Here is a 14,866-nt window from a genome sequence, read left to right as displayed (position 1 = left end):
GCGTGTAGTGAAGGACAACACAACACAACACAACACATAATGTGTTAATTTAACAAGTTTACACATCTTTGTGCTAACCTTTTTGACACATTTACTTTGTTAAAAACAATAACAGCTTAATGAGTTAAAATTAACACAAAATAATGTGTCCCTAAACTCTCCCATTAATGTGTAAATATTGTCATTTTTAACACATCCTTTCCAGCATTGGCAGACTGTTTATTTTGTGATATATATGCAATGTTTTAAATAAAAAATAAAATGATATTTTGCAATAATTTTGTCTGTTTGAATTGTATCTCAGTATAGTACTTATATAATTAATTCTATATAATATTATGAAATCTATATTTAGGACAAATAATTACAGTAGTGTACTGATTACCTGGGTTTTTTACAGTAATTGCACCGTATTACATAATTACAGTACCATGTAGTTACTGTAAAACTGAAATACAGTTATAGTACTGTAAATCTTAATTACAGTAACTTACTGTAAAAAACCCTTGAAATGTCTAACAGTGTAACCTACTGTATCACATGGATCTAATATAATGTTGTTACACATAAGATGTTTTTCCCAACAGTTAACCAAACGTTCATTAAGACATAACAGATAATGTTTGTGTGAATACTTGCCAAGACAGATTTTTTTTTAAATTTTTTTAACTGTAATTCTGTGTAGGCCTATATCGGGTTCGCGGCGTCTTTGTGCACGCGCTTCGGTTCTGTCAGTCAGTGCAAGTAAAATCGTTTTGTTTACATCATCATGAGTTTGAAAATCATTGAATATTCAAAAAGTTGGAATGCTGCGCTTTACAACGATACCAAACCTGTGCTGAGGGAAGTGCCAGTGGTCCAGAAGTGAGCAGAGAAAAACAGCATTTTTCATGGTCAAATGAAAGGTACTCCTCTCAGAAAATGTACAGATAAAGAAAATTTAACCTGTTTAATTGCTATTTGAAGCGGGATCACTAGACGAGGACTTTATGAACTAATTTTTGTCAGAACCTCAAATTGGACCAAAATTGACATTTTTCACTTGTTTTACCTAGCTCAAAATTAGCCTGTGCGTATTCCGACTCATTTTGCCAGAACGGGTCACAAATGTTAATGTAGTAACTCTGTCATTTTTTGTGCATATGAATAATGTGTGAACAGCATACGCTCTTGCAGTATCTCAGTATGAAATCATTTATTCAACCAAAAATGGATGGAAAAGGAATCAAAAAGTAGGTACATTGTATTACAGTTTAGTATTAATGTTCATGTTAAAGTAGTTGTATTTCAAATGCATGCACTTCATTGGCAACAAAGAATACCCACTGAATGCTTAAGTATTTTTCTAATTCTACTACAAGAAGTGAAAATGGCTTTATTTACTCCTCACCTGACTGCAGTTGCCTACTCTCCTCTACAAGAGCCTAGAGAAATCACCTGACTGACTGACTGAATGTCTTGACGTTTGCTGTGGTGAGTTCAGATTTCCATGGAGGAGAAGGCATTTAGTGCTTTAGGGACTGGTTAGGACACAGCGTGAGTCTGCATCAAGAGAAGGCATAATTCATAACTCATTATGGAAATAACACTCAAAAAAGAGACACTTGATTCTTTTCTTTTTTTGAGAAAGTGGTTATTATTTAGTATGATACTCTTTTACATACTTGGGTACAGTGTGCATAACCATTTTCACTTTTTTTTTGTCACGGATAAAAATAAACTTAAAGATGTTACAAATATAAATTGCTTATAAGACAATAAAACAACGTCAAGGAAAAAAAGGCAGTAGGGCTATGGAGTCTTATAATACCTAAAAAAAAACAAAACAAAACAATGTCCTGAGACAGTTGCAGTTGTTCTTACCAATTTAACTTTGATCTTGTTCCAAGTGCCAATTACAATGAGCGGGAATGAGAGAGAACTGGGGGAGACTTCTGAGAGAATGGAGATTGAATCACTTGTCAGGAATGGTTACCACACATGCAAGCAGTCTATTTTGGCAATGATATGCAAAGAAATCTCAAATTAAAAGATTGCTCCAGGTCTATATTTAACAAGTTAAAGTGCACCATCATACAGTCTGAACTGAGAATATCGAACAAATGTGGATAAATGAGACGGCAGAAGACCCAAATTGGCACTAGTAACTTCATATTTTCTTGCTTCTTTTCTGGTCTCTGTCTAACATCCAATTAAAGTATTGGATCTAACATAAAATGCTACACTGTCAGTCACTTGCAGACTCTAACCTGCATTAGGATATATACAGTATTCACTATCAAATACACATGACACATATATATTAGCCTATAGTAAAGCACAAGTTTAACACCAATATCACAAATGGAGGGGAAGATCACTGGTATAAAATTACATTTTCTTAGGAAAGAGACATAAAACAAACAAACAACAACAACAAAAAAAATCTATAAATTACACAATATTTTGAAGTATCTTTCATAAACATTTGACATTAGCGTTGTAAAAATGATTACGTCCCTAAGCCCTAACTGAATGGCTGCACTGCTGCTAGTTTCGGTCTTGTATAAGTGGTTCAACACTATACTGTCATCATACAGAAAATATTAATGTGATGTGAACAAAATCGTCTTCCTCCGTCTTTCAATAATTATCATAATCATAGAATCAAATCTCAGTATAGTAACTTTTACCCCATGAAAGTTTGGCACATTTATTGAAACCGATTTCTAAAAAATAATGTTTTTGCCCAGAAAGATTGTGAATTATCTGGTTCCAGTGACATAACATATGTAACTGGAGTCTGACTGGGAAATAACAATGTATGTCGGAGGTGTCTGCACTGAAAGCGTGTGGATGCTGTAATTACCATTAACATGAGTTTAAAATAACCGATGGTGAGAGTCATGAGAGCCGAGTGCAGCTTCTGTTGTTTGGTGCTGGAAACCATTCAAAGGGCAGTTTTAATTAGAAAAGCAAATCAATGGATTGCGATTCACTGCATCTCGACCTTTCCTCTCTCTCTCATGAGAGAGTGTATGACAAACAGTGTGAGGAGAAAGCTTGACTAACAGTGGTTTGTCTAACAGTAGGATGTTCTGTACCACACTACGTTTGTACTGTATTCACTTGCATTTGGTGTGCAAACTCAACACGTTGCCTTCATTTACAAAAGCAGAAGACTTCTGTGTGGCATGTACCAGTATGTGAGTCAGTATGACTCCAGTCACTCAAAAGATACTGTTTTACATACCGTTGCCTGCGGTGTTATGGACACGGGGGGCAGAAAACATTATGGAAAATGACTACTCAACAAGCAGCAATGACGGGAGGTGGTGGAGAGATTTCACTAATGGTTTTCACATGGAGTCAGCCTCCATGTTGCGAACATCACCTCACTGTCAATGTCTACTGCTGTACATCCTCATATCCAACTCCTCACTGGAATCGGGTTAATGTTCATACATCAAAGGCTTCGGGCAAAATCTGGCAAACTGTGAATAAATACATATTTTACAATTTGAAAAAGATGAACTTTGAGTAATAAATCTGATAAAACCTCAGATAGAGCTTAGATGGCGAGTAAATGCGGTAGGTCAGTAAGGGATAGCTCTTAAAGATGACCACTGGATCTTAAAAAACGCTAAGCTACAGTTCACTAAAATACTCTTCTATAAGAGGGCTAAAAGCTAAAAGCACAGTGACTTAGAAAGAAATCACGAAGAAAACCTGCAGATTCACTTAATAAAACCTTTGACTCTGTAAGAGAAATGTCTATGAATGTTTGAAGTGTTTACTGTAGATAAAGAGCTATATCTTTCAACCACCTCAGGTACCTCGTGGCACTGGCAGCTCTTAAACAGCACAAATGTGTACACACGGTGGCACTGAAGCTAATATCAGCAGCGTTTTCATGTTTCTACATACATAGGATTTGCAATATATGAAAGAGGCGATGATCGGAGATTATGCGACTGACGGTGGGTGTTACAGACCGGAAATCTAAATTTTATCTGTCAAGAAAAACAAAATGGGCAAGCAGAATCAGTCAAGTCAAAGTTTTTGTTCAATCAATGCAGCAAATAAAGTCTCTTTGCCAATATGCATACAGAATCATGCAGTCCTTTCTGGTGCTTTTGGCCTTTTGTCAACAAAAGCGTGTAGAAAAATCCAATAGCGAGAGATCAAACTGTAGCCAATCATTCATTGTTTGCAGACAGCAAGGTGGATGTGAGATAGATCAGGGGAGTTAGCATCGAGAGATATAAACAGAACAGGCGTAATCGTGAAAATAACAAACGCTGCCAAATTGAACAGGCCCAATACACCAAGAGAATGTATTATATAAGGCTTCAGAGAGAAATGAGTGTCATGTGATCCTGTGATGACATGTCTGGAGCTGTGGAGCACATCTTGACGTTGGTTCTGCGTTCTGTATGCATGTGCACGTGTATGTATGTGAATGCCGAGGGGTTCTCTCTCTCCATCCCTGTTCAGCCCTCCTCAGTGTTGTCCCCACTCGTGGGTCTTTGGCACTTGGCAAACGTCCTTAGCCGGCAAGCGATCATCGGACCATAGGGTTTGCATTGTGGCGCGAACGAGATCTTTCCAAACCAGTGCGACGGTTGTCTGTTCAAAGAGAGAACAAAGAAAAGGGATAGTCAGGTGTATTCACAACAGTAGCAGACAAATATGAGACAGTAACACGTATGTGAGGAGAAACAGGACTGCAGTTAATAGTTAAAAAGAAGACGGGCAACGATATCAGATAGCAAATGCAAACTGATTAAGAAGAAAGCAACATCAGGTCTTCTGGAGTCAGGTATTCTTGTCTGGTGTCATAGTAACACCACTGAGCTCCTGATCCAGTCTCTTTGCTTGAGAGATCCTCCACCTATAACAACACAGCCTGGAGAAGAGACACTTGATGGAACCCATACACAAATACAAAACAGTGCATACACAGCTGCGTGTACTTATCTAAGCACTCACAGATTTGTGTAGCATTTAAAGGCGTAGTTCACTCAGAAACAAAATTCTGTCTTCATTCTTTTACTCACCCTTATGTTGTTTTAAACCGTGTCTATACAACAAAATTCAATGGGGTCCAGCATTGTTTAGACCTCAGTTTTCTTCTAAATTTCTTTTGCGTAAATCATATTACAGGTTTGGAATAAGGGTGAGTAAATGACAACAATTTCATGTTCGAAAACTCTTACAATCTGATTCTTTTTTGAAACTACACTAGTAGAAATATGATGGAGGCAAGTACTAAATGTGCTAGCTGAACTTGGCAATGAAGGCCAGCCCATTATGGGATCACACAAAGGCTCTCTCCACTCCAAACATGGTGTAGTGAGGGGCTGGGTGGGGGCCATGTGGCAGGTGGAGTGGACAACCTTCCTCTTTCCCCTGCAGATTCGAGAGCCAACTCCATGCATAAGCCGCCACACCTTTCCTACCTACCCTGGCAGGTCTGCCCATGCAACTGCCATTACTCAGTGCCAGGTGTCCATGCCACCATGGGCTGGGCATAGTTTAATGGAACAGGCCCCATTCATCATGTCAGGTAATGAGTTAGGAGCAAGTGGGCACCACAGTAAAGGTGGATTCATACTTCAAACGAAATTGAAGTCCAGCTCGTTTGCCAAGGTCAGTGGCGGGGGCCAATGAGAAAACAAGCTAGAAATCATTTTGAAAAGGCTGTTTTATGGCTTTGTCTGGCAAAGAATTTTTCTTTTCTTTCTTTTTTCTTTTTTGCAACAAGACAAAGTTAAAACAGTCACAGTAACCAAGTTTTTTTTTATTTTTATTTTTTATTATTATTACTACCATTACAGTGCCGCTGAAAGCTCAGTGTTGGTGGATTATAAGAGCAAGTGCTTTGTGCTAACAAATCCCCTTTTTGAGTTTGCCTAGAGCCTTTTAATTCAAGCTTCAGTAGACGTATAAATCTGTCCTAACAAGGATACTCACCACAGGGGAGGGACAATGCTAATAACAAGAGGGTAATACAAAGAGATGGAAGAGACGTGGTTAAGGTAGAGGGAGGAACAGATAAATGAAAAACTAAGAGCACAAATGGAGAGAGGAAATCCGCATTTCTCTGTAGGAGAACTTCCTCTGGCATTGGGGAAAGCTGAGGACGCTGAACTTTGAACTCTGCACGGAAACCACAATATGAGTTGAAATGACGGCTGAGTCTTTCATCCACTTCCACTTCAAAAAGCCAAGTGCCTGAAGGCCTCCAGTCTCTTTCTCTCTGAACTGAATGGGCATTGCACATTGACAGCAGTGATAAAAACAAAGAAATTTCTAGAACTTGTCAGGGGACAGGCTGTTCAGATTTTATTTACAATTTCTACAAAGGGGTCTCTTCAGCAGGGCTCAACAATAAGCATTGTCACAAATTGTACAGTATAATAAATAATAATTATAACAATTTACAAATATATCAATTATATTACTACAACTGCTAGTAATAATAATAAAAATAATAAAAATGTTAGCATGGCAAAAATCTGAACTAATAGCCTGATGTTAGCATAAAAAAAAATCCTTATTGGTGAGTCACCATTTAAACCACCATTCAAAAGTTTGTTTGGGTAATTTGGTTCCTTATGTCATGATTATATGCTCGAAGGGACACCATGTAGGATGAAGAAGGGGTAAAAACAATATTAAATAGAAGAACCACCCACATTGACAGCGAGGGAGAGGATGACAGAAGAGATGGTAAACAAAGGCCTAGTCCAAACACTGCTATTGTTTTGACAATTGCTTCCAAGATGCCCATTTTGTCTTGTTGGGATCTGGGAGGACTAGTGGCACTTCCTCAAGTTTGTGGTCCAAATTGAAAATGGATGAAAGTATCATTGCTTGTTTGTGAGTGGAACATAGGAAGTTTTGGAGCATTTGGCAAGACAGGGAAAATAACATCTAGAGAGCAATACTTGAGATAATTGCTTTAGCTCAACAGATTGAAGACGAGATTTAGGTGGGGGGAAAAAAGTCTATGTTTCAACCAAATGGGCAGAAAAAAAAAAAAAAAAACACAAACACAAACCAAACAACAAAATAGACCTTCCTCCTTCTCTTAATTTGGGCTGAAAAGCTCTCTAAGTTTTTGATCACAGGCGCTTCGGTCTAAAATACCCAATCTACAGCAACAATCACACCAACCAGCAGCGATTTCTATTGGGGGGCACATAATGAAGCTATTCTCCGAAGGGTGAGCATTCACTTCCACAATAAAAATACACCACTAGACAATTTCAGGAAAACTGTGCCACTGATCACAAATCTGTCAAGTGCTTTTGGTTTTGATGGCTTTTTTACCTGCTTTTCCCGGAGGCAGCGTCTTTAGGTTGGATGCACAAAGAAAAAGGATGGGAGTAAAAAAGATTGATGAAAACATCAGAACATTTGATTTTACACTAGAGAAAAGTTCATATTCCAGGACTTAATTAAATGATTCTATTGTTTCTCTGTATTTAGACAGTGTTGATGGGGGAGGGGGAATCAAACGTGATCAGAACGTCATAATACGCTGCAGAGGGGGATCATGGGATTAGCCTAGGGTCATAGACTGGAGAAAAGCACATTACTAAAAAGCACACAAACACTCACAAAGGACTGAGGAGGAGTCACAGGCTTGAACGCCTATCCGACACTTTCACTGTATGATTGAGTGATAGGCCCCAGATGGCCCCTTGTGCATTCTTCTAAAGAGATTAAACGACATAATGGATTTTGCATTACTGTCATCTGCCTGTAATTACATGACGTTACATCATCAGGAGAGTCCTTTGGCACAAGGTTTGCTCCATGAATAACAAATAAGCTTCAATCAACAGTCGAGTAGTAACTATGTGAATAAACACAGGTAATTACGAGAGTGAATAATTTACATGTTTGATGCAATTCAAATATTCAATATGTATGCAATAAATATTAAATGCTCATGGCAAATATTTTCAAATAAACACTTTTTGGTTATGCATCTGTTGTTTTGGATAGACCTTCACTGCAAGAAAAAAAAAAAACACACACGTATGTACACAAGCACATTCCGTAAGGTGCAAACTTGTATCACTTCATATTTTTTCAGCGACAAAATGTAATAAAGGTGATTAAATCTGTGAGGGCCATATGTCAACACACAATGTTTACCACTTGTGGGCCATAGAGGGAGGTGAGGCAGAGCGAGAGAGAGAGAGCACGTTGCAGCAGTCGCAGCTATCTGCTCTTTTCATCTTCAGCATGCCTTTGCCAGACTCTAGCTCCATTGGTAATGGAGCACCAGCACCAGAAACAGGAAATATAAAGAGGACATAATGGTGGTGCGGAGAGTTATTTTTTTCAGCTATAAGTTATGGGGTTAGGAGAGTAAAACCCACAGTTGCACAAACCAAGTAATTGTTTTGAGGCAGCAGCGGAGTCAGTCGGGAAGGTTACTTCAGCTGCAGCAGCTGAGAATGGTACCTGACCCTGAGACAGCCTGAAAGTGTGTTTTAAAGCCTTGCAACCTTGATTTGTGTCATGAAGGTAAAAAACTACAACATAAGTGGGCATATGTATAATGGCAAATTATTTGTTTGCTCTAGGGGGGAAAAAAGGTGTAATGTAGAACATATGGATTTGTTTCAAATCATCTGAATGAAACTTTGTTTACAAACCTCTAAATAACCAGCCAAATAAATATATATCATGTATACATGAAACATAACCAGGTTTAATAAGATGTTGTTTTTCACACCAAGCTATGTTAAAATAGTATGTTAAAAAAAGCATCTGTATCTTATTCAGAACTCTAGGCATGAGTCATTTCAATGAGAAAATAAAATGCAGGAAATAGCAGGAAAGAACAATTACTCGACACTGAAAAATAGCTTGCAATAAAGGGTAAAAGAAAAAAAAAAAAAGTCCTGCAGTATACTTAGTGGTTGGATTTTTCAAAGGGTTACTCACTCTTGCACTACTAAGTAACAATGGTAAACACACAAGAAACTTAAAGAAATAGTTTACTCAAAAATGTCTGACAGAAAGACCTTCTTCGAACGTCGCTAACTCAGTTAGCTGGATTTGACTGATGACGATTTGGCATGATCTTGGATTGTTCGGTTCTTCGATGCTCATCCTGGACTTGCTGTCATCTGGAGCAGGCTTATTTCATGTAAACACGATTAGATTGCATCTTTTTAAGTGGAGGTGATTCTCAAAATCTGTCCCAGCCACGGCTTCTTTCTTACAAACATACCCTAATGTGAACCAAGGACAATAATAATGATTTAAAAATAAATTAGCAAATAATATAATGTTGTGTAGTCTATCATAATATAGACACCACCATTTTTATTCACTGAGAGATTTATTCATGAGGAAATAATTACCTAATAATTTTTTTGGAGTCTTACACACATGATGTAGGATACAGTTAGTCTATGCCATGCGTGAACGCATGAAGGCACAGTAATCGCAGATAATTTAATCCAGATATTTTAATCCAGTCCACAAATTCGTTTGAAGAACCAAATTATCCAGAGTTCAGTGATCACGATTAGAAGATCTGGCATCTGTCAAATCATCTCAGATGTATTAAGCGAGGTACAAAGAACGGACCCCTGGTCTAAAGTCATTGGTACAGTATTTGTTTTGTTATCTAAAGAGTGCGTTAGTAATATGCTCCTATATGCGGATGCACAACGGACGTACACTCTGCTTATTACACACAAAGGGACGCGCAGCAGCACACAAACATGCCAAATATTAAAAATAAAAGGATTACAATGTAAAAGATTATTATTGTGTGCATAAAGATAAGAATGCTTTGGTGGAATCCGGCTTTTCCCGTAGATGGTCTGCTCGCATGCTTTACCTCGCGCACGAGCAGATCCGTTTCCTCACTAGAGAAGCATTCAGTTTTTCCGCTTGCTAATTCCGCCATGTAAATAGCGAATCCACCATGGCACAAGCGCAACTGGCTTTTAAAGGGAATGAGAGATGAGATTCTTTGATTTTTTGCACGTTATGCCCAAAACACACTCATTAACATTACTCATTAAGAGAATAGAGACAACCATTTTAGACCATGCGCCGGTCACGTCGACCATTTTTCCCGTCCTTAAACTAGCAAAAGTGAATTCGGACATGCCATAAGAGCACTTGCGCCGTGCGCTTTTTGACCATGTGCTTAGATCGTAAAAATAGGGCCCTGGGACTGTCCGTTTTTAATAGGACAAAAAAAAAAAAAAAAAGAGGCATAAATGCTTCTGAATCCTCTTCTGAAGTAATACTTTAGCATTGTGTGAAAAAAACACTGAACATTTCAATATATGGTCACTGATAATCTTGACAGCCTTGGCATGTTCAGTGAGTGTTATAGTTTTAATGAATTGGTTGATTCAGTTCACAAAACCAGTCTGAACAATTTCTAAACAAATTGGGCTGATCCAATTCTCCAGTTTAACTCACAGATTCTGTTGAATAATAGACGTGATCATTGTCAGTAAATATTCAGTTACATTTTTTTTTTTTTTTTTTTTACAGTAGAATACAGTAGAAGTCATATGGGCCACTTTGATGACACCTTTATGGCATCATTTTTAAAGCTCGAACACTACAGTCTGCATTCATTGTAACAGCATGAAAAACAACGACCAACTGCACTGTTCAAAATTACACCCAAAAAAGTCACATATTTGAATTGACAATGCTGACAGAATTTTCATTTTGGGATGAACTAATCCTTTAAGTATTGCCTGATATCCTGGTTCTTTTTCCACATTGAGATGTGAGCTCTTAAGTGCATTCTCTGCCCTAACTAAAGCAAGAGAGATACCAGAAACACAAGTGAGACAAGGCTCTGAAATCCTGCTTTAAGTAACCACGCTCTGCTGAAATTACCGATGTTTAGAGCAAGTGTGGGGCATTTGTCAAACTCAGCCACCGCAGATCCACTAAAGGAGAGCACAAACATGAGCTTTCCTCATCAAGCTAAGATGGATGAGAGCTCAGATAAGCTGGAAGTCTGGTCTGCATTCTCCCTAAATCTCTCTCGGAGCCGTTTCTAAACAAAGATGGGAGATGTGTAACGTCTAATCTGACAGTTTGTTAAGACTCAGACTAATGAAAATAATGGCAGCAATTAAAATATGTAAAAACTGGTCAACAAATTTTTTCGTTTTTCATCTAATATGGCTTTCAATCAAAGCCAGGCTCCATTTAGACACTCACTACCTTGACTAAGTGACCCAGATATTCGATATCCGCATTGCCCGCACTTTCCACAGTTTCTACTTTAAAGAGTACATTAAAGTTTCAAGCTCTCGATAAAGAGGAAGGTCCACAGCCGTAGTTAAAAGGCAACATCTTAGCAGATTTCTGCAAAGGCTCGCTAGCCTGTTGCCCCCCAGCACTCTGCATTGTCCTGCTCGGCTGCACTCTCTCGGCTGGTCAGAGCTGAAAGGAGAGCCAGGCCTTAGAGTAATGTTTCTTGACAGCTCGGCACACAATAGGGCACAGGAGAGCTGGAAATCACTACACATGTCGATAAACAAATGCTTATTTTTAGAGGAGAGAGCGAGGCACTAGTTTATCTCTGCTGCAGGAAGTCCCTGACAGATCTGTTCCCGGGACAAACAAGGGAAGGGATGAGAAACTACGCCTGGTGTCCAGTGCCGGCAGGCCTATTCTCTTTCCCGTTTACAGGCACAGCAGTAGGACCCTGTTTGTTGGGATATGAAATGGCTGACAGACATATTTGCCAAGATTTCTCATTGAGATCCTCAAGACGAACAAGATAGTGTCTGAGTTGTGGACCAGCTTGGTTTTCAAAAGAGATGGCTGAATTTAAGATCTGAAACAAAAAGAAACTCAGAAGAAGAGAGCAGAGAAGCAAAGGCACACACATACATCAAACCATCAGATGAAAAATACTTTCCAATAGATCGCAGCCCGAGGCTAATCTACAGTGCTAATAATCACCTCTGCAGCAATGTAGAGAGGCAAACTTCAGTAGTAATACAGGAATGTGCTCACACAGGAACAGAAATACAAAATATGCGACTTGCACTCTAAAGAGAACTCAACTTCCATCCTTTTCCCAAAAAACAAAACAAAAAAACACTTGAATTGGTTTTCACTTCTTTATGTAGAAGATATTGGTGTCTATTAACCCTTAAACAAGCCATTACAAATAGGCCAAGTCAGAACCTACAGAAATTTGTTCAAATTTCAAATTTCTTTGCTGATTTTGTGGGATTCTCAATCTGGGGGACTGAGCGGAATTGATTTACGAAATTAAAACACAATACTAATTAAAATACTAAACCTAAACCCAGACACACATTGGGTTTCCATGTTTTATGGGGACTTTCCATAGACATCAGGGGCCCATGTATAAAAGTTAACTTAGATTTCATCCTAAAAGCTAGAACCTGAGCAAAATTCCCTTTATAAAACCAAGTCAGCAGAAGACACATGCATCTCCATCCCCGCCTCATCCCCAAAATAACCATATATGGATTTTACAACCCCTATAGTTTTACTATGCATATCCTCATATGCATATTTTCATATGCATATTCCCATCCATGTAATATCACGTTTAGACAACAGTAGGCTACATTAGAAAAAAAAGAAAAGAAAAAGAAATACGGACTATAAATGCCATTTGTGCAGTCACATTACATTGCTAAAAATCATTTAGTATCCTTGACTTGTTTTAGAATAAATATATCAAAATATTCTTAAAAGCAAATTTGAATAAAATAGACCCACTTTTCAGAGAAGAGTTATTCTTCTTCCTTTCCACTGAAATAAAGTGCATGCAATTTTGCCTAAAAGGTAAACATATGTTTTAGGATGTTTATATTTTGTACAATGTAAAAAACATTGACAAAACATTTTAAAAATAAAACAAGCAAATATTATGGTTTCCTTCCAGTAAAATTGTTTGTTGGGAAGATTACAGGAGGAATTATCATTAGAGTATGTCTGCCTGCACAATATCAACAGAACACCTCCATGCAGCAGTGGCTGTACAGTATTGTAATCGGACCTATCCAAACTGGCTAATGGACCGTTCTACCACTGAATGAAAGTGTGCATGATTGATCATTGTTATCACGAGAATTATTTTCTTAGAAAATGAGTTCTGCAGTTTAGTTTAAAGAGGAATTATCATGTGCCTAGCACTCTTTTGCTGTCATTAAAACATTAAAACGTAGCATGCCACAGAAAAAGTGTTCAAAAGCAGAGGATCCACTACAAATAATATTTTTACTATAAAAAACAAACAAATGAATTACTCTCACCATAATTCACTATTAACAAGCAGAATTAAAATATAAATCAACAGATCACTATTATCTAATGACAAAAAAATAGACCATTTAATCAAAATTGGAAGTGCATGTAAAGCATTAATAAATTGTGACATGTAAAAACTGTCTCTCTTGATACGTTGTTATCATCATGGCTAAAACATGGGGATATAAATCAACAGATATTATCTAATGACAAAAATTAGACCATTTAATCAAAATTGGAAGTGCATGTAAAGCATTAATAAATTATGACATGTAAAAACTGTCGCTCTTGATGCATTGTGTTATCAATATGGCTAAAACACGGGGTGCAGATGGGGCCTCTGGCGGGAACATTGCCCCCCAAGTTGAACTCAGGAAAGGTGAGCGGCTAATCCATTAGGATCATGTGCGCTAGGCCCCAAATCACCATACTGATCCTTCAAGACTGATAGTGACCCAGCAGAGCTCTGGCTTGCCAGTGGAATGAGCATTTGGATGGGCTCCTATTAAAGGCCAATCAGGGCTGGTTTTCCTGAACAGTGATCCATGTCCCCACATACATTTTATGCATAAAAGAAAATGTTATGCATCCATAACACGTACATTTGAACGACAAAGTGTCAGCTGTGATTATGCATGTACTTGGAGGTGGCTGCATGAATCAGAAGTCTGCTAAGACAAGCTTAACCAGATCGACTATTTCCAAGCTGAAGAAAACGGCATAGTTAGGGAGAAGCTTTGACTGACAGTGGGGTGAGTAGACAGAGAAGATAGTTGGACAAATGGATACCAAGATATTGTCTGACAGACAGATGGAAGTGTAAATGGATGGTTTGGCAGTATGATAAGGTAAATAGACTGATGGATAACTAAACAAATAGAGGAAGAAAATGGCTGGTGTGGTTGCAGGAAAAAAACCTTTTATGATGGGGGAACCAGATAGTAAGATAAACACAGATGGATAGTGTTGATATGACATAGATCGATAGATTCTTCAATCCTATTTCTTCTTTCAAATGTAATTGTATTTTGGATGAATCAGGAATGGGTGAGTGTGAAACGGCATGTTGACCGGAGGGGACATGAGTGAACAGACATTCCTCTGTCTTCTCGTCCATTAAATCTGATGTCACATCAACACAGAGGAGCGGAGCTCTATAAATTCACATGATAAACATCACATTGAATATATTTTGAGCAAATACAAATGCACACACACACACACACACACACACACACACACACACACACACACACACACACACACACACACACACACACACACACACACACACACACATACATACATACATACGTAAACACAAGATGGAGGCTGTGCAGTAAATCAGATGTGGGTGAGACTGTCATGGAATGTGAAATGAGGATGATGGAGTAGTGATGGGTGGTAAAGTGGAAGGATGGGAAAATGGAGGGATGGAAATGATAAAGCTGCTTTCTGCTAACAAGGTCTCAAGATACCTATGTACAACTTAATTACTCTTGGTGGAGTGGCAGCAGCAGAACTGTGAGATGTATCAAACAGTAAAAGAGATACAACTTTAAAGACTTCCTTTAAG

The 14,866-nt window shown here is 38.2% G+C and overlaps 1 protein-coding gene across 7 annotated transcripts in view; it reads right to left on the bottom strand.

Annotated features, from left to right (window-relative positions):
* Nucleotides 1-1,173: 1,173 nt before the first annotated feature.
* Nucleotides 1,174-14,866, bottom strand: part of diaph2 (diaphanous-related formin 2) — a 441,980-nt gene continuing 428,287 nt past the window's right edge. For all 7 annotated transcript variants that reach the window (XM_048176558.1, XM_048176559.1, XM_048176560.1 and 4 more), the window contains one exon: nucleotides 1,174-4,608. In XM_048176558.1, the coding sequence (XP_048032515.1) occupies nucleotides 4,544-4,608 (65 nt within the window). In that variant the 3' untranslated portion in view covers nucleotides 1,174-4,543. The remainder of the gene's footprint in view (nucleotides 4,609-14,866) is intronic.

Source organism: Megalobrama amblycephala, linkage group LG23, assembly GCF_018812025.1.
Source record: "Megalobrama amblycephala isolate DHTTF-2021 linkage group LG23, ASM1881202v1, whole genome shotgun sequence".
NCBI lineage: Eukaryota > Metazoa > Chordata > Actinopteri > Cypriniformes > Xenocyprididae > Megalobrama > Megalobrama amblycephala.
This window is presented reverse-complemented; position numbering and strand designations above follow the sequence as displayed.